Raw genomic sequence first — 27,566 nt, 5'->3', positions numbered from 1 at the left:
TATACTGATTATAGAGAAATTCGTACGGAACAGAGTTCTTCTATCGAGATAGGGAATGTATCTACAACTAAAAGACCTACCGTAAAGGCCAGATGTTGCCCGTACGCAAGCAACGTCTCAAGCCTGCCGCACGAGCCTGTACTTACATACTTTCGTTGCCCGCAAAAACGTAGTATTCGATCGTGAAGCAAGCTGGCATGAAACAGTTTCGACCTCGATATTCCGATCATCTATCCTATAAAGAGCGGGCCCTTTCAAGGAGCGCTTTGTTTTGCGTCAAAGAGAGAAATTACGGTCATGCTAGCCCGTGAATTCTCGGAAGCTTTGCTTTGCTTTGATTCAGACAACAGCAACAGCTCTGGGTATCGACCGAGTATAGAAGGGGCCTATATCTGCGGTACTTGCGCCAGGTTCATCGTGAAGGTCGACTGGAGAATGCCCGTTGTTGGCGCTATTCTTCTGGCGAATCAGTCGATTAACTCCCATACTGTAGTCGCTTTTATCACGCCCAATCGATCTTCGAGCTCTCATCACTCTAGACTCCATCAAACTGTAGAATTCCTGGGAGCCAGGGTTGCTTGCCTTTGCATCCGATTGGCGTCCCCTGTTGTTAGACATGCTTGTCGGCCCCGAAGGGGCTCTTAGCCAGGAGGCTAGGCTCCTTGCTGCGCTCCTCGCTGTTTTCTTGCTGTGTTCCCTGCTGGTCTTACTGACGCCACTCTTTTGGACCGCCCGGACACCGGTTTGTATTCAATGTCTTCCCTAAATTGCCTTAGAGTCGGAACATCCGCGGCTCGAGCTGGAAGCCCCCAGTCTACCTTAAGCCGGCATAAGCTTGCGAGGAGTCATATTTTCGATAATGACCTCAGGAGGTGCGGAAGATTCCAAGGCTATTTTTGGGAAACGAGCAGCAACCACTGAGAGCTAAAACCAGGCGTTGATCGGGAGATGTGTCAAGTTCAACTTTTGCCTTCACGATCAAACCCTTTTACGGCTGCTTGCCATATCGGTATCTGGAGGTGTAATGAGAAATTCTGAGGACAGGACCACCTTCCTCTCCCCGCGGCATATTTCGAGTACCGTTTTGAGCCCGGGATATAGCTCTACAGGCTCTGTTGTTTGCCTGGGCTCTGCGATTATCGATTGTGTGCGTCGAGGGCTAAAAGAATTCAGGCAGTAATATTGCTTACCGACCGTCGTACTGTCGACGATCGCTCTCGGCCTGAGCTTCGCGCGTTCTTCTTTGCTTTCAGTGTCCAACGTGAGATCGTATCGGTCAGATTTCTATGCAACTGAGGAAATGTTAGTCGGACGGAAACCCAAGGGAACCCAATGGATGCAGTACTGCGGTGTTTCCATGGTGCTTCGAACTATTTTCCCAGCTATACGCCACCAGTCCGCCCAATAAGTCCAGAAGAATAGTTGAAAACCGAGGGATCTCCGTTGTATTCCCCGCGCTAAAGAATCTAGAGAATCTCGCGGAATGTTTTATTTATTCCGAGGCTTGCGAGGAAACTCGCAAGCCTCGAATGGTCCATCGACCTTGGCGGGGCCGCGCTGGAATCAAGGTCGATACATCAGTCATGTTTGATGTTATACACCCAAGATCAGATGAGTTTTTTCTGGGCAGTGTAGAAGCGTTTATTATCGAACAAGAAAGAAAGAGGAATAAGCGGAAAGCATCTGAAAACAAGCCAACCCCAGAAAGATTAAAGCCAGATCTCGAGGGCACAGAGCCCTACAAGACGGCGGCGTCAGTGTCCTCCTTTCCATGCGATGGCCGAAAGTTCCTAAGCAATTGGATAGTTTTGTTGTCCTCTATTTCTAGGAGCGGGAAAAAGAATACACAGCGTTTCTTGAAATAGCAAATGCGGCGTCATGCAAAAAAGCCCGAAAGGTCAGTGCAGAAACCAAACAATACCATGTACCTATTTTATACAGACGCGTGCTCGAAAGAGAGATGTCTTTGTAGATTCTGGCCCGCAGAAAACAAAATCAAGTCTGGCGAGCGCATGCACGGCAGGATCACACCAAGATGCATAGAATATCAACATGATTAACGGGTATCAAACGCTCGATATCGGTTCGGAGACGGCCGGTGGTTGCCGCCTAAGCTCATCAAATCTATGTTTAGAGCCCTTGAGCAGGCACGTGCTCATCAATACTGTTCCGGCGGCCCCAGTTAACTGGCTTTCTTCGTAGAAACGCGCCGACTGCGCCGATGTAGCCCTCATGGCGGAGAAAGTATGCCTGCTTTTCGCCTTTGGACCAGAAACGGATAGCGTAGGATAATGTGTTCATAGTTTGTCGGTGTCCTCGAATGAACGAGCCACCGAAGTAGATGTGCTTGACCTGGTGCTTTTCGGACTGCAAGTATGCGATTTGTCCAATATTATTACTGAGACGGTTAGTGGGCGATCATACTGTAAGGATGGACGCTCTTACCTTATGGCGTATAGTAGGCTTCTGCTCATATCTTCGTGCTTAAATATCGGCTCGTCGGCCTTTTGGCGAGACCCGTCCTGCGGTGCCTCCCCATCGCTCGCCACCCGCTCGCGGTTCTGTAGCCGGAAGACCTTCCCAAATGTGCTGGCGATGGCCGTGCTCTTGAGACCTATCTTTCCGTAGTCCATCCCGTAGATGTCGCCAACTAACATGTCCACGCCGCTGTTATCCCCTCGGTCCGCCATTGCTAGCATGTCGTCAAAAGTTCGGGCGCCAGTCAATAATGACATGATGCCCCAGAATGTTCCACCACCCAGGTGCGTTCCGCCAACACGCTGAAACTGTTTTGGCCCCGACACTTTGATCATAGACACTCCGGAGCCGATGTTCACTAAGAGGTACGGATACACATCCGGTCGGGCCTCGGCAAATTGCATCGGCTCAGTCTCGCTGTACGTGAAAATTTCGTTCGGTATCTCGGTGATGAAAAAGTCAAGTCCTAGACAAAACTCGAATTAGCTATCCGTCGTCATGACTCGTGGTGCTTAGCTTTGAGGCATACCTGTTATGAGGCATTCCATCTCATCTTCCCGCATAATGTCCACGTTCAATGTTTCCTTGAGTTTGTCGTAATACTTGTAGGCGCCTCCACCTGTAGCAACAACACAAAGTTCCTCCTTGGTACCTCCATTGGAATCCCGGTGCTCTTCCTTCAGCCGTTTGATGAATTCCAGACAAAGGTTTATCCGATCAGTCTCGAAGTTGATAAAGTTCAACCGCCCGCCATTGTCTGGTGAGTCCAGCTCACGTGTGAAGTATACCAGCTTCGCTAGAGAACCGCCGATCTGCGGAGGATCATGGTCAATAGTCGGTCACACAGCGTGCTTCCTTGATAGTGTCGGCGAAGCGCAATTGCGGGGAGCAAGAGGTGCGGGGAACCACGGAGAAAAGGAAAAATTCAGGAAACTCACATCGACAGCAACATGGCTTACCACACCAGTATGATGGGGTAGGCGAATGTCCTGACCCTCGTAGTGAACGCCCTCTTCCCTTACAGGACTCTTGGACCGAGGGTCATCGTCCACAATGAAAGCTCCCTTAACATTGATCTTGACGGTCCCCGGATTGGTGATGGCCTGTTCAAGCCGAGGGGTTCGAGCGGGAGTAGGATCCGTGGCGGACATGGTGCAGTAGAGATGGAGTTAATTGGCGCGAAGAGTAGACTGTTCACATGTAGAGCAAGAAGGAGGTTATAAGAGAAGGAGCTGATGTTCTTTTACCATATCGATATCGGCGGGATGGAGATCCGTGATGGCTGGTACGGCGTAAATCCCGTCCTTCTGCCCGGAATTTGTTGAGCTTGAGTGGATCACATCAAGAGGCCGAGGATAATATGTTGCTCTCTAGTCAGTGGACAACATTCAATGAACAATATTTGTAGAGGAGTAACCAATTGAGTTCTCCAAACACTCATGATCTACAGCTTTTAATGCCTTCTTTGTGAGGCAAAAATTAGATCACGGGCGGCTCAGAAGATGAAACATGACAGCCAGATTACCCGTACCATTGCTATCGATTTCGTCCTCAGGCATAAACTCTTCATCCGCTGCTTTCAGCTCTCAACTGGACCAGACGGTGTGAACATAAGGCCATAAACTCTTCAAATACGCCACTGAGAGGCAAGTCAACATACTGGTGGTCTGGCTCAAATAGACAAATAACCAAAAACAAGATGCAGCACCGAGATTCGCATATTCCTTGATGCCCCTGCGAGATCGCCTCTGCGAGGATCTATCCTAGACTTCCCTGGTCTATTGGACAAAAATGCATGGACGTAGGTATCTGGATCTGCTACACCCAGAAACAAGGGCGGCAAACGTTCTTTGCAACCGGTATTCTGCCGTCTGAATCAGATATTCTTTCTTTCGATAATCCTTTTAATGGCTAATTATGGGATATCATTACTCACAAATTAAACTTGCCCAAACCCAGAGCAACATGGGCACTTGACTTGTGTATAGCTTCATAGCCTATCCCTTCTGTCAACATGAAGTGCATCGCATCGGCCTCTCCCTCAGGTGGTCACGCATCAAAGCTGAGACCTCTGTTTCCTCAAAAGTAATCCTAAGGGCTGTGCTTGGGAACTTCCCTTATCGATTTGTCGCAGCAGAAAAAACCAGCTCATGACCGTCTAGCAAACTAAGACTTCGTACTGGGATCATGCCGCGGGCTTCTATTTTTCACTTGTGTTGCCTTTCCACCCCATACTGCTTCCTCTTTTCTTTGGTCTTGTCGTCTTTCCTCTTAATTTCTCTCCACTTCTTCTGCTCATTGGATCTTCCAAGCGTTGAAACGAGTAAGCTAACTACACCTCAATTTCCTTGGGTCTCTTCAGTGATTGGGTTTACTGACAATCTTTGGTATCAGACTATTCCTTTGGTCGTCATGGATGACACCAGCAACTTCGTGGTATCTACGGTGAGAGATGCCCTCGCAGACGTTACAAATGTACAAAACACCAAGAATATTGAGGTGTCTGCCCTAGCTCGTGAGAAGGGGCGGGTCGAGCCAAAGGACTATGACTACGAGAAGTACGTCACTGTCATTCCTTCAGAAAAACCAGCAGAGAAGGGGGAGAACTATCAAGACGAACAATCCTTTCCTGAGTGGGCAGCAAACGCTGTGAAGTACGAGTGGAACGATGAATACGGTGATGTTGGGCCGGAAAACCCTCATCTTGAGGAACAACTGTTCCGCGCTGAGTTCATCAACCGTACTGGCCTCAAAATAGAAAAGTGAGTACGCTTTCTCTGCTGCTATCTGTGGCATACCTGACCGGATACAGCCTTCAAAACATTGATGTTGTGGCTGAAAGTCACGAAAGACCCTCGCCCATTAGGACCGTAAGTACTCCCCCAGACGGCCCGTCCATATCTGCGCTTCAAGGGTAACATCCTAAATAAGTTCGATGATGCTGGGCTTCATCCAATCATGCGCCAGAACATTTGTCTCTGCGGTTACGAATTTCCTACGCCTATTCAAGCATACGCTATCCCTGCCGTCCTGACTTCACATGATTTGATCGCTATCGCTCAGACTGGTTCGCCTTGAGACATCATAAACTCATCATCTTACTAACATGCCCAGGCTCTGGCAAAACGGCCGCCTTTCTAATACCTGTTCTTTCTCAGTTAATGGGAAAGGCGAAAAAGCTAGCAGCGCCCCGGCCAAACCTGGCTGCAGGCTTTGATCCTATCACGGATGTGGTTCGTGCAGAGCCGCTCGTTCTGATAGTGGCACCAACTCGCGAACTGGCAACCCAAATCTTCGATGAGGCTCGTCGTCTATGTTATCGATCAATGCTACGGCCTTGTGTTGTGTACGGTGGCGCGCCAGTAGCCGACCAACGCAACGAACTTCAAAAGGGCTGTGACATTCTGATTGGAACCCTGGGAAGACTTCTCGACTTCATGGATAAACCTTACACCCTCTCCCTTCGGCGTGTCAAGTATGATACCCAGCACCACGTAAAAACCTCAATTAACCTACCATCTAGGTACACTATTATCGACGAGGCTGACGAGCTGTTGCTCTCTGACTGGGAAGAATACTTCAAGAAAATCATGTCAGGCGGAGGTGGTTCCTGTCTTCCCAGGCGTGGGGCTAATGCTGACAAGTACAGACATAAATGAGGACGCAGACCATCGTTATATGATGTTCTCGGCCACATTCAACAAGGAATGTCGCGAGCTTGCTCGCAAATTCCTCGCTGACGACCATGTCCGTGTTCGCATCGGCCGCCCGGGCTGCACTCACGTCAATGTCGATCAGAATGTACGTACCCAGGATGCCCACAAACCATGCTTCAACCACTAAGAAATTCGAATATCAGATTATTTATACCGAACCGCAACTGAAGAAAAAGTGTCTTTACGATCTACTCCTGGCTATGCCGCCTTCACGTACTCTAGTGTTCGTCAACTCGAAAGCAACAGCTGACCAGATTGACGACTACCTATACAATCTGGGATTACCAAGTACCTCCTTTCACGCAGATCGTACTCAGCGTGAGCGTGAGGATGCATTGTAAGCTGGCAATTGGCTCCGATCCTGATACACTTGTGCTCATGTGCTTTTAGGCGTGCGTTCCGCTCCGCGAAATGCCCGATCATGGTCGCCACAGGCGTTTCCACTCGTGGTTTAGATATCAAGAATGTAATGCATGTTATCAATTACGACCTTCCGAATGCGTTGCACGGTGGCATCACTGACTACATCCACAGGATCGGTAAGTTGATTTACCAATGCAAGTCCCGACACACGTCGTCCAGCAAGCCCTAACATCTGAGAGGACGAACTGCTCGTATTGGTAATGAAGGTCTTGCGACTTCGTTCTACAGCGACAAAGACTCAGCCCTTGCCCCTGATCTTGTTAAGATCTTAATCGAGGCCAATAAACCCGTCCCCGACTTCCTCTCTAGATTCAAGCCCCCCGAGGGCGAAGGCATCGACTTCCACGATGACACCCGACGATGAGAATGGTGAGAACGACGAGAATGCCCGCTCTAGTACTTGGGGTGGCTTACAACCCGCCTCTTCCGACCATCCAGCAACTGCTGCATCTGAGGGCTGGGAGTAAATCATCCCCTGGATTCGTATGCGTTCTCAACAGCTCTGACAAACGCTTCTCCGGGCAACTCAATTGGTATTGCACTGTACTCATTCAGTCTTCCCACGTTTCAGGTGTCTGTATTTAGACGCCCAAGACAACGGTCTCTAGCTCCTTATCCGCGTATGGAGATCAACTAGCCAAATCAATCAGCCCTCAGCCCTCAGCTTGGTGTTGTAGCCTAGTGCTTGGGGGTTAGGTAGTGTTGGGTATCTGCGTCAGGTCGCTCTTTCCTCTTGAAGACAGGCGGCGTCTACCCGCTACTCGTAGACTCGCAACACATCTCTGATGCACGCTTGTCAACCTCTCTAAGCGTCGGACATACTTACAAGATATTTCTAGTCCTCCATCTTCATAGCACTCAAGAGCGAATGGTGGATGTGACAATGAGGCCTATGGTATCCCTCAGCCAGGCATTTCTAGCCTTAAGCCCTTTCCTTTTCACCTCCGCGGTCCAACTTCTTCCTCCCCCGCCCATCCCTATCAATTCTACCTCTGCCTTTATCCGTACTCCTGCTTCTTCCGCTCTGCATTCCAAGAACAGACCTCCCGTTCTGGTCATCGATTCTTTTACCCATCCAGAACGAAACGAACTTGGATTCTGGCATGGGCCCAGTACCAATCTAGCAAGCGAGCCCGGTAATGGCTATGTGCGTCTCTTCCCTTCGGACCCAGATCAGAATTACCACACGGAGCTTGGGCCTGCGACGTGCTTCGATATGCGGCCTTATCAGAATATGTACCTTCACATAGTTTTTTCAGGATCAACAAAGTTCAGTATCTCGCTGAATCAACATAACGAGAAGTGTGATTCTCGTCTCAGCCCTTTCCTCGAGACATGGGACAGTGTTGAAACAGAGCGGTACGCGCGAGGAAACGATGTTTATGTGCCTCTGAATCATTTTGACATCGACCAGTCTCGGACGGTGTCAGTCTCTTTCCATGGGTTCTTCTCTCCGGAAACTGTGACGCTATACAGGGTTGAAATTGTCCCAGACCTTCCTTGGGGCTTTTACGTGCCCCCCAAGCTGGAAACTGGGAAACTGTTCCTCAGATGCACGAGACCGAACTCCTTCGCCTTCGGTATTGACGATGGATTGCCGCACCTAGTACAAGACGTCATGAATATACTGGAAGAGGAGAAAATCTTGGTAACCTTTTTCGTTGTTGGTGCTGGGCTCCGGGACAAGGAAGCCAACTTCTCGCAAGTGTACGAGGAAATGCTGCGGAGAGGTCATCAAGTAGCCCTACATTCGGATACGCACCAGCAGTTAGTACATTCCCCAATCACAACAATTCCAGTTCCCTAAGATTGATGCTAACATTTCCTAAAGGATAGAAGCACTCGACACTATTCAAGCTATCGACGAGGAGATTGTCCACAACATTGAGACTTTCCAGAGACTCCTTGGGATTCATTGTATGCTTGCTTCACCCCTTTCTTTTGACTTTGCTTTAAGGCGTACAACGACTTATTTATATAGCCCGTTACTTTCGCCCACCTTACGGCACTGTCGGCGCGAGGACCCGGCAGCGACTAGCGACCTATGTTCAAGATCCCAATATTATAAATTGGAGCGTCGATGTTGAGGACTGGCTGTGGGCAGAGAGCAAAACACCGGAGCGACAACGTGACGCATTTTTCCGAGACGTGGGCCGAGGAGGAAATTTGGTCGTTATGCATTATTTGAGTCCTACAACCGTCAAATACTTTCGGGAGTTCATCCGATTCGTCAAGAGTATCAACCTCAATATCATGAGGGTGGACCAGTGTTTGGAGGATCCTGACAGTCCCCCCATTGATGCTCTTCGATTAAGCCAGCAGGGTCGCGCGCGGTACAGGGTTCAATCGAATAGAAAGTCTGATAACAACCCAGGCAAAACGGGGTGATGCTAATTGGGTTCGAGGAAATGATCTGAAAGAGTATCCTGGCTTTTGGAGGCCCGGTATAAGTCAAAGGGATAAAACTAGGAATCACTGAGTCTGACCGACACCGAATTGTATACCATTACCCTTAACACCCACAATGCTAGATCTGATGTGTCTAAAAGTACAGAAATCGACGCTTCTAATGTCCAAATTATTTCGCCCGCGAAAAAAAGAATAGAAAACCAGATTAAAGCCCAAAGTCTGGTCTAACACATTGAGGTGCCTGGTCCACCATGTTCTCTATCTTATTAATGATCCAACCGGACTGGGCATTCGAGTTATGCGACCCCAACCGTGGCGTCTCGCCAGTGTAGCATGTTCCGTCTCGCATGACAAACTGCACACAGTTGGCCGTTTCTTTGCAGTAGGACTGGCATTCTTGGAATGTAGAAAGCGTCGGTTGCTCCTTGTCAGAAAGGTTATCCCAGCCATTTCGAACATTGCTAAGTTCGGGGAAGATAAGCTCTTTGAAAATATCGCTGTGGAGAAGCGGCAGCCTTGAAGACTAAACAAAAAAAGCCGTCAGTCACTGAATCGCATTTCTATATTAGAGCGCTGGCATTCATCTACATACCTTGGCAAGCCTCCGGTGCTCAAAATCATGCAGAAACCGGATATCATCCGGTGACAGGTGGTGGAGCGCCACAGCCGGGAAACACCACGGCCGGCGGTAAAATGTGGTCGTGAACTCATCCAGCTCCCCAATATTTGAATTCTGCAGGATTGGCCACGAGAAAGATAGGTTGACGCCAACGTTTGAGAGAACTTTGCCTAGCACGCAGTCACCAGCCCAATGGGCGTCTGTGTACTCGTGCAGTTCATCAGCCCGCTCGGTATACTCGTCCGCCGCGAGTTTCATGGCTGGGTTGGAAAGCACGAAGCCTGATCCGCCGTGCGCAAAGATGACATCCGCAATCTGTGTCTCTGTGCCAATATAATGCGGTTCAGATGGGTCAAAGTGCGACAGCCACGCGAGGAGCGTCGGCCATGAGTAGTAGGTGTCCGCCTCCATGAACACGAACCATTTGGCATCTGGCTTGTACTGGTGCGCCTCTTTCACCATCGGCAGAAACTTCCACTTGTCCAGCTTCCAGCCCGGGTTGTTCGGTTTTCCAATAGCCGAATTCGCCTCGTCGGCAAAGTCTTGAGTCTGCAAGCCCTCACGCCCGCGTTTGGAGAGGCGGTTGTAGATCTGAAAATCGTCGACGTTTTGCTTGACGGCGGGATCGATGTTGCGGAAGGCGTCGTGGATCTGGACACCATCGATTTTCTCCTCAAAGTCAGAGTAGATGACATAGTTGGGGATACAGCGGAGGGTGGTCTTGAAGTGGACAGGCACTTTATCGAGGGCTTCTGTGACGCCAGTTTTCATGACCACGAGAACGTCCTCGATACCTGGCAGAGGCAGACATTGTGACTGTTTCTTGTCTGAGCTTGTGCGTGCACTGTTCGTATATTGGCTTGAAGAGGGTTGGTACGGAACCGAGCCAATTGTGAAGTGGTAGATGAGGAAGAGTGTGAGGAGGGTTGCGACCACGGCGACCCGACGGCGAATGCCGCGGTGGGAACCCATTCTGCAGCGGAATTGTTGCGGAACAAGTCTATACGTAAACCGACCGAGCTTCACGGATGACATTCATCTTATCAGAAGTTCCTCCTGTTTGCCTTTTCTTACGGTGCTCGGGTGGCTTTTGTGAGAGACAGCTAGGCGGTCGGAGCGACGGAGGGGATGAAGAATGAGGGGCGTTTAAACCACGGCACAGAGTCGGTGTCTAGCGAAATAAACGACGAAAAGGGAGGAGGATCGACGTTGGCAGTTCGTTTAAAAGGAGAGAGTATGGAGGATCATCGGCCCACGCCTCGTAGCGAAGGGAAGCTGTTGAAGATCGGGTAGCTCTGATGACGCGTTTAGTCCGTTTCACAAGTAACGAAACTGGGTGTAGGCAGACGTCAGCTTTTGGAACTAAGACTCCAGGTGGAGCGCTAGACCAAGAAGTCAATCAAGAATAGACTCACGATCGAGGCTAAGTCTGAGACGACGGGACTCTAGACTCGGCGAGAAGTCAATGGGACATGTCCGCGACAGACAATTTCTGCGGGATCATGACAGCTGGACAGTTTAAATAAACCTTGGAGATTGCTACCCATTGTTCCTTAACGTTGGAATCCTGGAATCTGGTCAAGCGGCTTGGAATGTCGATCAGTAGGGACAGTGGGAACCCTGTTCATCTCAATCATTCCTGTCCACTACTGCTCCAGTAGTGTCCAATTCCATATTTGATGCGGTGAGGCGGGATCGAACTCTCGACTCCCGGGTGCATAAAGCCAAGACTATTATGCACTTCAATCGAGATCATAATGCACAGTAGTAGGACATGCTTAGTAATAATTCCGAACACACGGGCCATAATGAGAAAAGGCTTAAAACTGCATTTAAGGGTGCGTTTAGCTCAGAGAAGGCTGGTGGCCCAATAAGACAAGAAAATTCAAACAAGCCCTTGGTAAGATATATTCTCACAGCCGAGCGAATAAAGCGGCACCTTAAGATTCCATCAAGAGCAACTTATAAACCGAGAAGATAATTTAAACTAGCTATATAATAGCACTTGGGCTTGCATAATTGACCAAATTCGGTCCAGGCAGACCTAAAAACCGTTAGCCCTAGGGAGCCAGCACCACCATCTGCAAACCCCATAGCCTCGCATACCTCAAAGTTCACACTGATGAAATCATGTCGGCAGTGATTAAATTCGGCCATGAGAAGGAGCATCAAATATCGATATCTGCGCCCACGCCGGATGAGCAGTGACCCCGAGATTATCGACAGACCGTACGCCCGCGCCGTCGGAGACCAGAACATATTCTGCCCCAATACCAATGACATTCTGCAGCCGGACATTGTCGTGGTTATTTCTAAGACGCCACAACGCTTGCTGGCAAGAATGGCGGTCGATGCAGTCTTGAGTATATGCACTAAACCAGGAGTAGGTGCCCGCGCTGCCGATATGGATATTTTGACTCTCTGTGATGATGACTGCCCAGGCCTCGTCGCAGCCATTAAAATTTGCATCATTACAGTTATAGGCTGGATCTGAACTGTATTTCCCGACTTGATTGTTGAAAGGTGCAGGTGGCCTAGGATTAGGTTGGTAGTAGGGTGGCTCTGTCTGGATCACTGTAGTGAAGATATTCTGTGCATGGTGGAAATTGTACTGATAGAAGACACAGTGTTCCGAGGATGTGCCATATAGCCAAGTAGCAGAGGTACTTTCGATCAACATTCCACGAGCAACGTAGACACTCAATTGTGGCTGCAATCTCGTCAGTCAAAACAATACTAATTAATGGGTTCCTAGCGGAGAACAAACCATATCATTGTAAGCATCATTCAGATCGAGGTCACTGAGCTGAGTTTTAGTACTTGATCCAAATCGAGCAAAAAATAAATACCAGACCACCTGAAAGATACGGCAATGGAAAATGAACCTACTCTATCAAATGATCAGCTACCCAAAGCCACATATTTTCAAAATAGCCTGAAGCCTCCGGTGTTAGATGCAGCATGAGGCTTGCTGCCTGACAGGAGGCCGGGTTAGTGCCAGTAGTCAGTGGTGGACATTCTGTCTGCGTCAAGGACGTCCCAATAGCGCCACCAATCCGGGCATGGACGTCTATGATAAGAGACATCTGTAAGTATACGCCTTTAGAATGCCAAAGGTCTGACTCAACATACCCCAGAGGGCAGCCGCACCAGGGCTAGCTGCCTTGACATTCCACTGCATCAGGACCGCCCCAGCTGTGCCTCCTTTTGTTGTCAATATCAAGTCTTGTAGTTCAACGGTTCCAACATCGCCCCTGTTTCCGATCTGAAGCATGACACGAGGGTTACTAAGAGCGCAGCATTAGCAAAGCCTATCGCGAGTGGGTAGCTACTACGTACTTTGCATCAGAGAATGCGCTGCCAGAAGCAGCGAATTGTGACCATGCTTCCCCATGGATTTTGGCATCTTTAGGGACCACCACCGTGTCAGTCAGGATGTACGTGCCAGAATCCACGAAGATAATCTTGTTTCCGCTCCCGTGCTCGTTAAACGCCCGTTGGACGGCGGCAGTATCATCAGTAACTCCGTCCCCTGAGCTGGGTTAGCTAGCCGACTAATGGCGCAACGAAAATGTTCTCACCTCTGGCACCTAGTGACTTGAGCTGGACAAAATCTCCGACAGGCCTATCCGCATATTGATTTTTTTTGCGCTCAAAATACGGCGCATTGTTGAGGCCATCAACCCTATTTCCAAGTAGTGACTGCTCCCGCGGATACGATGAGAAGGGCGCTGAAGACCAGGTTCGGGTGGTACCCCTGTATGTAGGGCCAAGCACCCAGTTATCATAGTAGCCTGCTCCTAAATAAACCTTACCAGCGGTATCCACAATGGGGCCGTCGATTCTGGTATTATCTAGAACCAACCCAGTCGTACCGGTCCCTGGAGTTGAAGACGCAGGGGCTATGATGATAGCAGTGTTCACACTGGTGAGTTTGGAATCGATCAAGGCGACTGAACCAACATTACCACTGCCGTCGTTGCTGACCAGACGAAGCCCAACTTCGGCGCCCTGAATATCAAGTGATTTCCAGACCCAGGTCCAGTCCCATATAATCTGCACAGCGGTTGCACAACCGATAAAGGTCATTCGATGGGCACTAAACTGCTGGTTCCCGCCGTCTGTCTTTGTTAGCCAAAGCATATTTAGATTGAATTTGCTCCGAAGTTAGTAACTCACAGAAACCGAAGTTACCACCCCGAAACGTAACATCGGACATTATACCACCACTGCCATTCTCAGAAACTTCGCTGACGTCAGTAATATTTCTGATATATCCAAAGGAAAACCTACAAATTCCTTGCTGTGTGGTCCCTGTTGTGGCAATCAGTTCAACGTCCTGCAGACTGGTTGCTTGTGCTATTTGGTAGTGAATAGCACAGACGTAGGCGTCTCGAGCGGTGGCGGTAATATCGATGCGGAGGTTGCGAATCTGGCTGTAGAATCGCGCGGTGTTGACATAGTACTGCCCATCCCCGCCATCAGGCCCGGTACCACCGACATACTGGTTAGTAGAGAGAACACCAAGACCAACGAAACTGCTTGCTGCCTTAATGGTCGGCCAATTGTTTGCCTGAGCCAAGTATGTTAGTCACATGCGGGAACAAATACTGGGATGCGGTTAAAACTTGCATCGCCTATGATTTGTGTTGCAAATAGTACTTCGATGGTGCTGGAAACCAGGTATGTCCCTGGAGGGAAGTATACAATGGCGTTTTTTCGGGTCGAACCATTGCACCTTGCACCGCACCGATTGCCGTCGTTTATGGCGGCCTGGATGGCGGCAGTGGAATCGGATGCTCCAGTAGGATCGGCATGGTAGTCTGTCACAACGTTCCTGAAGACCTGGGGATCGTCGATCAGTTGCGGTTGCGCAAAGTGAAAGAGAACTAGCTAGGCTATGACTGAAACCCGGGGGGGGGGGGTGGCACGTGCCCTCCAGCTAGAGTGAGTTCCAAGTTTCGCTCTTTCCTACCTCAACTCTTTCTTCACGCAAGGAATCTTCCTTACCTTATACGCGGGGTCATTGCCCCAGGGCACCGTTCCCTGACGCCTGATATCTTGCATCCAGAAAGTGCCGGCCGCCTGCTGGGCCAGTGTAGAGGTCCCGTTAGCCAAATTGGCCGCCATATCTGCCTCCGCAACAAGAGCTGCAGCATGCGCAATTTCCTTGGTGATTTCGAGCAGGGGGGAATTTTCACTGCCACTACGAGTGATGTTTGTGCCTGGCCCCGACTTATACGAACCGAGAATGGGATTGTCGAGGCGGGCTTTGTTGAGCTTGGTCATCCTGGCGATGGCATCTTTGACGACCACGCGGGCTTCGTCAATGCTTGCCTCAGTGGCGTCGACTAGCAGCGGATGTCGAGCATTGTCGACGTCGTTCTGAGCGATTTCTGGAGGCGATTCTGCCGCCCGCGGCGCGATCAAGCCATCGGCATCCAAGACCGGACTGGCAATGGCCTGTAGAAGAATGCACGCCCCGAGTAAGACTACGAGCCGACAACGGACCATGATAGCGTGATAAAAAATCTAGCGAAGAGCCGCGTCAATACTTGGAGTGGAATCTGAGACAGAAGAACGATAGGAGAGGAATGTACAAATGAGATGCTCCTGGATACCATCAAGACCCTTTTATAAGCCTCGCCAGGAACGAACTCAGTTACAGCAAACATGTTTCATGTGCGAAGGCTATGCACCCTGACCGAGCACTATGGCCTTTGAGGAATTCAGATCGCCCATGGCTTATTTCGGCAGGGGTATGGTCGTACTTGCCTCGAGGGAGTACGGAGTGTCATCGTTACACCGAAGAAATCTGATGCCGCCTCCACACCAAGATCTATTCAACAGCAGCCGCGGAATGTCGGTAATGATCCTATGACGCGGAGCAGAAACCTTGGTTCCCTCCTCCGGTCGTGACAAGACTTATGAATCACGGGTGAGCTTGCGACCCTTGCGGCCACCATTTCGAGCCTAACGATGGTTGAGCCATTTGGCTTCATATACATCTTCATATTTGTCAGAGAGCAGCATCATAGGTTACGCGACAGGCGATCATTCGGAGAAGGCAACCTGTTTGCGATGGCAAGAAGAGATATTTATCAAACAGTTGAGCTATCCCGCTTGCCCTAATTAAGGACAGTAGCTCGCGTCTCAGGCATCAAGGCGACAGCGCGGGATGAGAAGGACGGCTTGTCAATGTAACTCTGCAAGCATGGCTTGCAGTTCCAAGCCCTACAGAGTCAAATTCAATCCCTGCCGGTCACCAGACGCGTACAACTTGAACCCCGCCTTTCGGCATCACTGCGACAACAATTCCGGCGGCCCTGTCTTCTTCACGCTACAAATAAGTAGCAGGAAAGGTTCATTGCAGATAAGTGATGCGCGTGTGCCAGTAATATCCGTTGAGCTAATTTCTGAGAGGTATCGTTGAATTGGGCATCTGCCCCATGGACCAGCACCTGGACAAGGCTACCTTTTTAAGCTAAGCACAAGCTTCAGTAAGCATACAGGTTGATAACTCCTGGATCAGCTGCCCGTAGTCTTTTATTTTTCTCCCATGAGGATCAACCTCATGACCCATGCCAATATTACCACCCCAGCGGAGAACCCGATGCTGGCGTACATGGCAGGCGCGAATCTTGGCGCATCGCTGTCTGGCCACAGTATGGGGTGTATACACTGGCAAGATTTCCCAAAGTATTAGTAACTGCAATAGCCACGGCCTTCTTCTCGTCTGTTTGTCCGACCGTTGCTGCCACCCAGGCGATATTGATATTGTTTACCCCGTAAGTGGCACCAACGAACAGGATCATGGCGAAGTAACGTGCCCCCGTGCTGAGAGTCCCGCAAGCTACTGCGAACCCCACGATCGCTAGTAGCTTGGAGACCGTGACGTGCCATGTTCTCTCATTAAAACGTCCTGAAGACCAAGAAACGGCAATTGAAGTGAAAGTCGCCACGATGTATGGCGGGCAGGTGAGGATAAGAGTCACTGTCGAGTTGAACCCGAGCGTTTCGACAACGGTTGGCATGAAATTCTTGAATCCGTTGGCGGAGAAATGAAGATTGCACATCAAGGCAAATATCCAAGTCCGATAATCCAAGCATGCTTCGCGGAGCCCAGTCCAGACACTCGTGCCCTCTGCTTTCTGAGTCGTGTCCCGCGCAATCCTGTCGTGGGCGAGCTGTCGCTCCTCTAGTGTGAGCCAAAGAGTCTGTTTAGGAGAGTTTGGGAGGAGGAAGAATGCAACAGCCACCACCACGGTTACGACTCCTTGAATCAGAAACAGCCACTGCCAACCAGCAAGTCCATGTTTCTTATCGAGAGTAGCAAAGACAGCAGCGGAAATGAGCCCCGAGAAAGAACTGGCCAGCATATTTCCAGTATATAGTACTGCCATGCGCGTGGTAGCCTCTTTACGGTTATAGAAAAGCGAAATCATGAACAGAGCACCAGGATAGAACGGTGCTTCGATGATACCAAGCACTAGCCGGCAAGCGAGCATGCCATGGTAGTCTTTGACGACGCATGCGAGGGTCGATACGATTGCCCAAGCCATCATAAAGCCGGCCATATACCACGCAGGCTTGACACGGTTGAGCAGCATATTGGACGGGACCTGACAAACAAGGTACCTATTGACGCAAACACGGTCAGACTGCAAGTATGGGAACCCAAGCATAGTTCTCTTTACCCAACGAAGAGAATGCTAACACAGGTATTATACTCGGTCCCCTTAAGGTTCACGTCTTCAACGGGACTGTTCAGCTTGCCGTTGACAAGGGCATTGCGGTCCAAAAAATTTTGGAATACATCGCCCAGAGCGTCAGCCAGATTGACCGTTAGCTACCATAGTTCAGACGCAAAAGACAGGTCAGGTCGGCCGAACCATCATATAGCAGTCGATCTTCCTGACAAGGGCAATTTCCTTGGGATCGACCTTGGCCGTAGCTCCAAACCGGTCATATTGTGGGACTTGACTGGCCTTCTCGACGTCTTCAATATGCTGGGCGTAGTGTGCTTTCTTTTCGGTGACACCTTTATGAGATAGGTCCGTCATTATGGGGCTTGCTGCTAGGAAATATCGATTTGGTCGTTATAGTACCGTTGATTCAGGAAGAATGGATTTTCATCGACATCTCGAGGCCTATTTGAACTTGATATAGTCTAGACTATGAAGATTTCTGCGCTCCACTCTCCCCCGCTTATGATGGAGAATCCGGGGTGTGTAGCTGCGTGGGTGATAACTACCAGTTCCGAGACGCCCTAGTGCTGTCCGGAAACGCAGCATGCCAATCGGAAGAGTTCTCATATGTAAATCAAAGGCGAACTAATGCTATCCAATGGAAATCTTATCATGGCAGTGACGGGATTTTGCGCTGCCAAGGCATGTTGATTGGACATTTCGGAACTGCATCAGTTAATGCTAGTTTATCCGGCTCCTCTAATGTTGAATTTGCCAGGGAATATCCGATGCTATCCGGGCTCTAGTGAGCTCTAGTACGAACTGACAAATCGAGTCTTGTACGTGAGCCTAGTGCATATGCTGTGTCTAGGTGGCCTATTTATCTGAAGCTGGTGGACTGCTGCAAGCCTTTTTGGCAGAGGGTTACATTGCTAACCCCGTCCAAAAGGTAAGGAGTATGTTCTAATATAAAAAATCTTGAGTAGATGCAATGGTTGTGCAGATGACTGTAATCTGATATCGTCTCTAGTTACGCATGGGTTAGGGCTGGAAACATGGCCTTCAATCTATCATTCTCATCGCAGCAAAAAGGGGGAAAATGTGGTTTCGTATACGCAATATATCAAACTACATCTGACGAATGAAACGACTAGCAGTTCTACCATTCACTCCGCCAGGTATTGACAAATTTTCTAATCAAACCACTCTCGATAAGTTCCACGCCTCCCTTCAAAGACGGACTAGCGGCCTCGGACTTCTCTGTCTCAAAGACAAGCTCCGATCGACCCGGGTTATCATTGTCATACTTCTCGGTAAAGAAGTCTAACAGCTTAACAGCGGGGTTCCTCTTCGGATCTTGTTCGCCTTCACGTAGACGCTGAACCCACTCCCTCTTTGGCAGAACCTCAAAGTCAAGACCAGCTTCTTTTAGAGCCGGCAGGAGCTCTTTCGTCCAGCTGAAGGTCCTTGGGTTCTGCACGTGGTAGATGGTGTTCGGATCATACGAGAATTGTCGTAGGACGGCGGAAACCGAGGCGGAAGTCTTATTGAGACCACTCAAGTCTAGAACTGCATCTGCGACAATATCAACAGGAAGCCAAGACGGCGTTTCGTCAAGTTCTGGTAGAGCCTTTAGCGTGAGGGCTGTCTGAAGCATGAGAGGAATTGCTTCGGTGGTGTTCCATCTCCCATTGACCGTGTCGCCTACAATTTGACCCACCCTGAGAACTTTAGCAACCATGCCAGTTTTTTCTGCTGCAGCTTGAACAATCCGTTCCGCGACCAGCTTGGATCTTGCATAGCCCATGCTCTGAGCGTGCGCCAGCTCAGGGACAGGGGATTCGGCGATAGTGGCAGGGAGGGGTGTCCCAGCAGCTGCAGACACAGACGAACAGAAGTAGAATTCCGCCGGCGAGGGCCGTTGGCTGGCGAGACATAGATTGATCAGATTGTGCACGCCTCGAATGTGCTGCGCTTCGAAACTGCATACGCCAAGTGTGAAATTCACGGCCCAGGCCGAATGTATGACTTTGGTCATAGAAGTACGAATGTCGCTAAGGAATGAAGGGGACAGTCCAAGATCTTCAGAACCGAGCTGGGAAGGCAGAGCCACAATTTTCCAGACATTTACCATCGGTAACGATCGCGAAGCTAAATTGGAAAGAACTCGATCTAGAGCATTGTTGGGACTGGACGCTCGAACAAGGCAGTAGACTTTTCTGACATTCTCCTTCTGCATCAAGCGGGAGAGGATATAAATACCGAGGGAGCCAGTGGCTCCAGTCAGAAGCTAGAGGCAGACGGTAAGCGGCTGCATAAGGAAAAGGTTTGCTGACTTACGATGACTTCTTCTGATTCCGGCCGCAGCTGGAATGATGAATACTTGTCAATCAGCTGGGACATAACCGACAACTCGTCTTCCTCATCTTGTAGGTTGCCGGTGCGAAGGGCGTACAGATGAGCCGCGAGGTTCTTGATGTTTGCGGAGTCGAAAATCACATTATGACCCAGCTCAGCAGGACCAATATCAATATCTCTCTTGATAATACCTCTTGCTTTGATGGCCTGAAGGCTATCCACCCCTGCTCCAAAAAAGTCGGAGTCTGAACTCATGTGGTGGTAGCCGAGCTCGGTATTGAAAAGCTTCAGTAGGTACTGCTCTAGTCCCTCAGTACCCAAAGCAAGCTTGTGCCTGTCACTGGAAAGTCCCTCTTCCAGCCTTTGATAAGAAGCCTCAATCACATTGCGGAACTCGTTGTAAGAGCGGTTCCTGATCATTGTTCCTTTGTCGGTAGCTGGATAAGAACAGCCGACGTCTAAAACAATTACCATGTCGCGGGATATATAACTGAATGCTTCTGCATTCTTGTTTGCAGCTTCTATGTCGGGCCAGACCTTATCGAGTATCTCAGATTTCGTCATTTCCTGACATTCAGCGCTGGGCACAATGATCAAACCAGGTAATGGCTTTCCCACCCCGAACACAAGGTTGTCCTTCACGTACTTGTTTTGGCGTATACGGTGTTCAATGGGCACAGGTAGCACCTTTTCACCATTGATCAAGGTGACTCTGTCGTCGATACGGCCCAAATACTTCCAAGCATTTGGAACACTGGGATGCTTTAGGAATGTGTCTCGAGTGCGGAACGAATTTGGCGGGTCGTTGCAATTGGAGCTGACTTTGGCTGGAAGCCCATCCAGAACAACACACTCATAAGAGCCGTCTTCAAGCTCTTCCATTCGCAGATATGGCTGAGAGACCTTCAAGGGGCGAACGTAATTCCATAGTTTGTCGCCAACGGGGCGGTCGGATGTCATCAACTGACCGAGTTCGGTCCTAGAGAATCAGTCAGCAGGGTTCCCAGGACCATGCTCTGCGATAATAATAATATAAAAAAACAAGTAAAGTAAAGAAGAGAAGAAAGAAATGGGCGATGCATACGCTCCGTAATGGCTGATCAGCCGGACTCCATTGTCCACAAGGTAATCGCCCAACTCATCCGGACAGCTACTTCCTCCGAAAAGCACCTGCTGACATCTGGCCAGCGCTTCCACTCCACCTGGAACTTCACTTAGAAGCTTCAAGACGTATGGCACGCCATGGAAGCTCTCAGGTTTGAAGGTCTCCATGACTTCAAGGACGTTCTTGCCGGTCAAAGGTAGATTCGCATTGTAGATGGCAATCGGCTTTGCCTTGAACATAGATCGGAAGAATGTGCATAATCCATGGTTGTGGTACAAAGGAAGCGTTAACAATGCGCGATAAGAGTTACTCGTGGTATAGTTTGCAATGCAAGCTGCGTGCGTCTGGAAGATTGGTTTTGGAAGGCCCGTGGACCCTGAACTGTGGATGATGAAAGCCCACTTTTGAGCCAACTCAGGTTGTCTGCTAAGCCGCAGATTTGATGACTCGGTGCACTTTGAATATATGATATGCTCTGGTATCGAGAAAATGTTGATCTGCGGTGAGACGCCTCGGATCTCTTCGACGGCTTTTTCTGTCGTAGGAGAATATAGGATATGGCAGCAGTTGGTTTGCGCAAGCAAGTTGGTATAAGCTTCAGAGCTAAGACGAGTAGATAGCAAAAGAACTGCATAGCCTAGCCGAGAGAGTGCAAATAGTGAAACAATGTAGTCGAGGTTAGATGGACCAAGAATCGCTACCACGCGGTTCTCGCTAGGGTCAGAGAACTGATTAAGATACGAGTAAGTATCGGCACAACTCATGTTAGAATCCAATAGTCACTCACCTTTGGTAATCCAGAGAATTGCAAAGCTTGGGCAGCTCCATTGGCGAATCTGTCCAACTCCTTTGCAGTATAGAAAGCATAGTCACTAATGCCATATTGACTCTGCGGGTAACCAACAAGCGGCGCGTCTGGTGGATATGATATGCGCTGCAACAGAATATCATCAATCGTGTATAATGGCACTTCTGCCTCGTCTGGCGGAGTTGGAGGGAGTTTAGTAGATTTCATTGATGCGTCTTTGCTGCCGATTGAGATGTCACTGCCGATTTGTGCCAGCATTGTTCAGGTAAATGAGATTGTCAGATGCGATGGTGAAGAATTCTGAGCCTGGACTGAAAGTAAGTTCAAGTAGCATATATTGCCGCGGCTAATAAGGTCTATGCCGCACTATTCTCATATGGTCCGAGAAGGGCTGTCTCATCAGCTATCCGTAGCTTGTTAGGGCAGTGCTCGGAAAAGCAAAGCGGGGTTCGGATAACTACTAACCTTGCGTATCCGATTTGTCTTGCGCAGCAATGGTACCTCGCCCTGATTGTGTTTTGACTAGACTCGCGGGCCAGGGGCGGCTTACTTTGTCTTCTGACCGAAGTGTCTCGTAGCGGGTAATGCCCGAAGTATGCTAAGCCAGAGGTGTTCGGGTTTGAGATAGCTTATCCACACGAACTGAACTATCCATCCGGGGTTCAGAGCGTTCATAATGGGATGTTGTTTGCAGTACAACGGTAGGCGCCAGGCTGACCTCCATAGACAATACCGGCAGAGTGCCCTGAATCCTGCTTATCATACACGGGAATATAGGCATGAGTATTAGGTGTATGAGAGAATCATGGAAGAACTCGCAGAAGGCACAGTTCCTGATGGTCTGTTTGAGTTCTGTTCTGAGCCTTACTGTATGCATTAGTCATCTACAAAGTTATGCAGGTTGTGATCATACAGTCCCCAACCACATCAGAGACGATAAGCAACTGCCTATTATTTATGAATCTGGACTGAGTTACAGTGAGATAACGGCAGATATATCCCTCACCATAATTATGGTAGCTGCATTATGTTCACCGTAGCTGCCTACTGGGCTCAAAGTCAGACACAATCTCTGTGGACGTCCTTCTCTGAAGCTTGTTCGCTGGGAATATAATATGAGAAGACATATCAAAGAGCATGGCGGCTCTGCAAATATGCAAAGCCCCGGGATAAGGCAGATGTGTTTCAATGCTGTGCTTCCATGTCGCTCAATACTGGTACAGGCTTATGGATAAGGGCTGTGGACGTGCATGGGACCCTTGGAAGTGCAGGTGTTACCCGGGTTGGTGCTCGTTATGCTAGAAACGGAGCTATCTAAGTCTTACAGAAGCCGTCTCTGAGAGGTCTTTATGTCAGAAGAGCAAATAGCATACTCCCCAGGAGTTTGGGGATATCTCATTTAAAGTCGGACTGGGATTGCCAGCTATTGGAGACAAATTAGACTGCGGGCGAGGGTTGTCAGACCCTCTTGTCTTGTCGAGTTTATATTTTTGCCATTCTCTATCCCAGCATAGCTGAACAGGGGAAGGTTGGCCAGGCCCAGGGTTTTAACCCCGGAAATCCGGTAGATCATTGGATGAGAATATGTGACCTAACTCTCCCAGGCCTGTGAGAGCCAGCGAGTCAAATTCTCCCCAGCCGGTAAAACTGGGAATGTAGGTTCTAGGGCTGCTGTCTTGAATCAGGTTTTCTATCCAGGTTTGCTGCTCCGGATGCATGTTCGAAAGCTCCAGGGGTGGGCTGTGGGTGATAGCTTGCTCTGTATGCGCGAATGTAGACTGAGGAAACACTGCAGGCTCATAGCTGAAGCTCTGCCTTGAAACGTTTGGCTCCTGAGCGCTCATATCCGCACTGGCGCTGTCGGTGACTTGATCTGAATGGTGATATCCAGTCGCCAGTTGCTGTTTTTGCTGTATGCACTTTTGCGCCTCTTTACGAAGCTCTTCGAGCACCATGGCGTACCGCTGGGCAAATGACGACTGCGATCCAGAGGCTGCCAGATCATACTGGGCTCGCTCACCCGCTTGAAAATAGGCCAAGTATGACTCGGCACTAGTATGGGTACAGCTCTGGATAAAATGCACATACAAGACCACAATAGCTGAGAATGCGTAGTAATGAGTAAACTGTAGCAAAAATTAGGGTCCAGCGCAATCCATCCACGATAGCTTTACAAACATACCCAAAAGCTGTGGTACATTTTACCATTTTCGCACAGATCACGCAAGATGCTAGTGATCTTCATGGCAGCTTCCAAACAATGCCGGGCGTTTTCGCTGACAGACTCAGCGAGGTCGTTGCTTTCAGGGGATGCTGGAAGCGCTAGATTCTTGAAATCTCTCAGTATAAACGGACGGTAGAGTAGAATCTGAGAGTGAAAGAATGCAAGATTTAAGACTGTATATTGTCGCTGATAGGTGAGCACTAGCATGTCAACATTCGCAAGGTCAACAAACGCAGATATTTCTTGTCGCCATTGGGCAAGCTCGGCCCCATGCTTTGCTGCGGCTGCTGATTGAGACTGAAGAGTCATGCGTCGTATGCTGTATAGATCACGAAGTATACCACTGATAATCTTAGACAGTTTAGCATGGTAGACGGGAGCTAGCATGATACTCTGGGTATTCGAACTAGCTGGAACAACGCCACTCGGTGTTATTTGGGAATCATTAGCAATAGCAGGAAGCTCTTGATCTATCTCGTCATCGTGAAAAATCCGAGGACGGCCCAGAGCGGCGCTAAGATAGTTATCCAGGCTGTACATGCACCAAAACACTCGTTTGGAGCACTCATGCTCAACAAAATTATCTTTGACATCTCGCCGTCGTCCCCGGTGTAAGCCGATTGCAATGGCAAGCCGTGCTGTGGTTCCGAATAGGCTCCAGCAGTGGTTGATCCGAGATTGGCCCAAAAGATAGAAGCATTGAGCTAATCGTGCTTGCACACTTGCGAGGCGGACAGGTCCCGTTTCTGCTGCAAGATGATGCTCCGAGGCAGCGAAATAGACTGCACTGTCAAGAGGCTGCGTTAGAATAGTGCAGAAGAGAATGTGCAGAGCAACCCTACCTGTTAACGCAGGAACCTAGCGAACTATCAGACTTGGGCAAGCATTGCTTTCCATGCGCAAAAATCATGAGGAGCAAAGCTCTTATTGCCATAGCCCCGGGCTTGGGGGACTGGGCCACCCCAGGGTCGCGATAAAAGTCCTCAAGCCAGCTTTCGGCCTGGGGTTGATGCAAGAAACGATGAGTGGGAAACACAAAATCAAAGTATCTATCAAGAAGCGCTTTCGCTTCGTCTTTGGGTGGTATAACCAGGAAAGATGGATCATATTTCGGAAGGGGTGCATCACCGAAACTAAAGATGGGCGTAGTACGCGGGAACGAAATATGCTCATGTAGACGCTTCTGTACTCTTATCAAGAAGGAGACGCCAGAAGCAGGACCGACATAATGTCCCTCCATATCAGTTTGGTGAGGCTCAGGTGAGTTGCCCGATGATGGGAGGTTAACCTGTTTCTCCCTCGCTAAGAGTACATTTTGTGCGGTGTCCTGCGGTTTAGGTGGAGATCGGCTCTCCACGCTGGAATTCGTAGTCTTTTCATGATGATTTTGAATGGTATTGTTCATACTATCAGCACCGCTGATTGTGGGTACAGGTGGCACTTTTCCTCGAGTGTAACCAGCGGTATATTCGCACCTCAACTGGGAGCGTTGGCACAGGAAACACGGTAGGGTACCCGAGCAACGCAACTTCTTCCTAACCGTCACGAGTCAGGTCAAGTGTAGTAATGGTTCAAGCTGGAGTGACTTACTTTTTGCAAGTATCGCAGGCGCGAGTAACACGAACCCGTTCCTTGACGGATCGCCGTTTGTTCGGATGGCCTCGAGTCGGCTCCATCGAAGTATATCAGACAAAAAGCATCACATACGAGCATCTGAGAAGAAAACAAAAAATTCAGTTTTTAGCCATGGGGATGCTCAGACGCGTTGTTAAGGACTGGGTGGAACGTGGGGAAATGAGGGTGACTTTCTGGGGAAGCGAAGATAAGGCAGCTAGGCAGGGTGCACGTGCCATTTCTAACCACCTGCAACAGATGTCTTAGCAGCAGTTACCAAATGTCATTTAGTCTAGTTAGTGCTTGAAGTGTGAGAAGGTACGAGTCATCGACTGATATTTCAGCGGAGCGAACACCTCAGCACTATGAACAAGACAAGCTGATCTATATAGCTGAGAAACATCCAAGATTCATCACCACTCCCTTAGTTCTCCTCCAGGTCCCACGAAGTGCGGACTGCGCCATGCGACAGCGTCCACAGCAGCTGCCCTGATTTTCTCTTCGTCAATCTCAATACCCAGGCCTGGTCCACTTAGAAGGTCGATCAATCCGTCCTGCACCTTCCAAACCTCCGGATTCTTGATATACGTGTCAATATCCGCTGATCCAGCATTATAGTGGATGCCCAAGCTCATTTCCTGGATAGCAAAGTTGGCACTAACAGCATCGACCTGAAGACTTGCCGCGAGGGCAATAGGGCCTAACGGACAATGGGGGGCCAATGCTACATCATAAGCTTCTGCCATCGTGGCGATCCTACGAATCTCGGAAATTCCGCCGACATGGCAAATATCTGGTTGCAGGATGCTGACTGAGGCGGACTCAAGGAACGGCTTGATATCCCAGCGGCTATGTAGCCGTTCTCCAAGGGCGATAGGGATCGGGACAAGTTTGGACAATGCTGCGACAGATTCCGGATGCTCAGACAGGAGCGGCTCTTCGATGAATAAGGGCTCGTGCGGTGCAAGCTTGTATGCGAGCTGTTGCGCCATTGCCTTGTGGACTCTGCCATGGAAGTCAACACCGGCGTCAATCCCCAAGGACTTGACGGTCTTCAATCGCTCAACCGAAGTGTCCAAAGCATGGGGTGAGTCAAGCCACGACAGATCTTCGGTGGCGTTCATCTTCACAGCTTTAAAGCCCTGTGATATTCTTGCCCGGCTGTAAGGTGTTAGAACATCATAATCCGTACATCAAATGGCAACAGTGCCTCATACGCTTGTGCCTCAACATCCCCTGGACGGTCACCACCAATCCAAGCGTACACTTTGAGCTTATCCCTCACTTTGCCGCCGAGAAGCTGATATATTGGGAGACCGAGTCGTCTTGCTATTGATAGTCAGACCGACCATGGCTCATATCTAATTCGTCTCAAACACTCTCACCTTTAAGATCCCAGAGCGCTATATCCACGCCAGACAAAGCGCTCATAAGAACCGGCCCGCCCCTGTAGAATCCCATCCTGTATCCGTGCTGCCAAATGTGTTCAATGTCACTATGAAGAATCTCAGTATCAGGAACAGGATAATGCGTCCAAAGTAAACTCACTCCGCGTCCATGCCCGCGAACCTCTGAGCAAACGCATCGAGGCAGCCCTCCACGGCTTCCGTATGACCTTCAAGCGACGCCTCTCCCCAGCCATAATTTCCGTTGGCATCTGTGATCTTCACGAATAACCAGCGTGGTGGAATTCTGAAGTACTCTATCTGGGCAATCGGGGCCATCTTGCTGTTAGTGATCGTCTACCGGCTTAAAGGTCTTCCGCGGTAAGTTTCGACAGGCTTTCGAACACGTAATCTCTGTGATGGCTTGCTCCCTTAGATGATTGCTTAAAGGCCGGGGAAAGCTACGGCTTGACCGGACCAACTCCGTGCCGTGCTCACGACCATCATCAGCATCACCCCACAAGCTCCACTCCACCCCCGCATTTACTTCGGAAAAGCATTCGGATAAACAACGCCGCAAGCTATTTCCGGACAATCGCCGAGATAATAGTGACCGAAATGCCAGCAAATGAGGGGCTACCAGGTGCAAAAGAGCAAGCTCCTGAGCTAACTCAGGCTCAATAATATGCTGATGAGAGCAGTGGAGAAGGAAATCGAGTCCCGGAGAAGACGAAGCCCG

The 27,566-nt window shown here is 49.6% G+C and overlaps 9 protein-coding genes across 9 annotated transcripts, besides 2 other annotated features; 2 read left to right on the top strand and 7 right to left on the bottom strand.

Annotated features, from left to right (window-relative positions):
- Window positions 1–5,808: part of a sequence feature (contig 1.183 1..9905(1)) that runs on past the window's edge.
- Window positions 2,131–3,653, bottom strand: ANIA_09446 (pantothenate kinase; the record flags this gene model as incomplete). Its single annotated transcript, XM_863735.2, has 4 exons — window positions 3,417–3,653; window positions 3,008–3,290; window positions 2,446–2,944; window positions 2,131–2,398 (listed from the first exon to the last, which is right to left on the bottom strand). Exons 1-4 carry the CDS (start codon window positions 3,627–3,629, stop codon window positions 2,131–2,133), a joined length of 1,263 nt encoding a protein of 420 aa, XP_868828.1. The 5' UTR covers window positions 3,630–3,653.
- ANIA_09445 (uncharacterized protein) lies at window positions 4,891–5,681 on the top strand (the record flags this gene model as incomplete). The annotated part of the gene is made up of 4 exons (XM_050611609.1): window positions 4,891–5,240; window positions 5,291–5,348; window positions 5,392–5,545; window positions 5,593–5,681. Coding segments are annotated over 4 exons (651 nt in total), but the record flags the coding sequence as incomplete, so codon positions are not given.
- Window positions 5,809–27,566: part of a sequence feature (contig 1.82 641..44985(-1)) that runs on past the window's edge.
- Window positions 7,501–9,005, top strand: ANIA_04823 (polysaccharide deacetylase family protein; the record flags this gene model as incomplete). The annotated part of the gene is made up of 3 exons (XM_657335.1): window positions 7,501–8,384; window positions 8,449–8,534; window positions 8,599–9,005. The coding sequence occupies 3 exons, from the start codon at window positions 7,501–7,503 to the stop codon at window positions 9,003–9,005; spliced, it is 1,377 nt and encodes a 458-aa protein (XP_662427.1).
- ANIA_04824 (glycosyltransferase family 31 protein) lies at window positions 9,232–10,749 on the bottom strand (the record flags this gene model as incomplete). The annotated part of the gene is made up of 2 exons (XM_657336.2): window positions 9,619–10,749; window positions 9,232–9,549 (listed from the first exon to the last, which is right to left on the bottom strand). Exons 1-2 carry the CDS (start codon window positions 10,678–10,680, stop codon window positions 9,232–9,234), a joined length of 1,380 nt encoding a protein of 459 aa, XP_662428.2. The 5' UTR covers window positions 10,681–10,749.
- ANIA_04825 (glycoside hydrolase family 55 protein) lies at window positions 11,384–15,159 on the bottom strand (the record flags this gene model as incomplete). Its single annotated transcript, XM_657337.2, has 11 exons — window positions 11,384–11,689; window positions 11,752–12,355; window positions 12,413–12,446; window positions 12,535–12,715; window positions 12,778–12,932; window positions 12,985–13,177; window positions 13,227–13,766; window positions 13,825–13,890; window positions 13,939–14,218; window positions 14,308–14,490; window positions 14,656–15,159. 10 exons carry the CDS (start codon window positions 15,157–15,159, stop codon window positions 11,789–11,791), a joined length of 2,703 nt encoding a protein of 900 aa, XP_662429.1. The 3' UTR covers window positions 11,384–11,689; window positions 11,752–11,788.
- Window positions 16,236–17,708, bottom strand: ANIA_04826 (putative MFS transporter; the record flags this gene model as incomplete). The annotated part of the gene is made up of 3 exons (XM_657338.1): window positions 16,236–17,283; window positions 17,343–17,494; window positions 17,538–17,708. 3 exons carry the CDS (start codon window positions 17,706–17,708, stop codon window positions 16,236–16,238), a joined length of 1,371 nt encoding a protein of 456 aa, XP_662430.1.
- On the bottom strand, window positions 18,493–21,862 carry ANIA_04827 (uncharacterized protein; the record flags this gene model as incomplete). The annotated part of the gene is made up of 4 exons (XM_657339.1): window positions 18,493–19,623; window positions 19,674–20,670; window positions 20,776–21,524; window positions 21,584–21,862. The coding sequence occupies 4 exons, from the start codon at window positions 21,860–21,862 to the stop codon at window positions 18,493–18,495; spliced, it is 3,156 nt and encodes a 1,051-aa protein (XP_662431.1).
- On the bottom strand, window positions 23,152–25,541 carry ANIA_10600 (Zn(II)2Cys6 transcription factor; the record flags this gene model as incomplete). The annotated part of the gene is made up of 5 exons (XM_050611608.1): window positions 23,152–23,730; window positions 23,787–24,615; window positions 24,671–25,363; window positions 25,419–25,498; window positions 25,536–25,541. The coding sequence occupies 5 exons, from the start codon at window positions 25,539–25,541 to the stop codon at window positions 23,152–23,154; spliced, it is 2,187 nt and encodes a 728-aa protein (XP_050467619.1).
- Window positions 25,856–27,166, bottom strand: ANIA_10599 (uncharacterized protein; the record flags this gene model as incomplete). Its single annotated transcript, XM_050611607.1, has 4 exons — window positions 25,856–26,603; window positions 26,660–26,771; window positions 26,828–26,937; window positions 26,991–27,166. The coding sequence occupies 4 exons, from the start codon at window positions 27,164–27,166 to the stop codon at window positions 25,856–25,858; spliced, it is 1,146 nt and encodes a 381-aa protein (XP_050467618.1).

The sequence above is a fragment of the Aspergillus nidulans genome, chromosome III, assembly GCF_000011425.1.
Source record: "Aspergillus nidulans FGSC A4 chromosome III".
NCBI classification, from domain to species: domain Eukaryota; kingdom Fungi; phylum Ascomycota; class Eurotiomycetes; order Eurotiales; family Aspergillaceae; genus Aspergillus; species Aspergillus nidulans.
The sequence above is the reverse complement of the archived record's forward strand: the minus strand, read 5'-3'. Positions and strand labels throughout refer to the sequence as shown.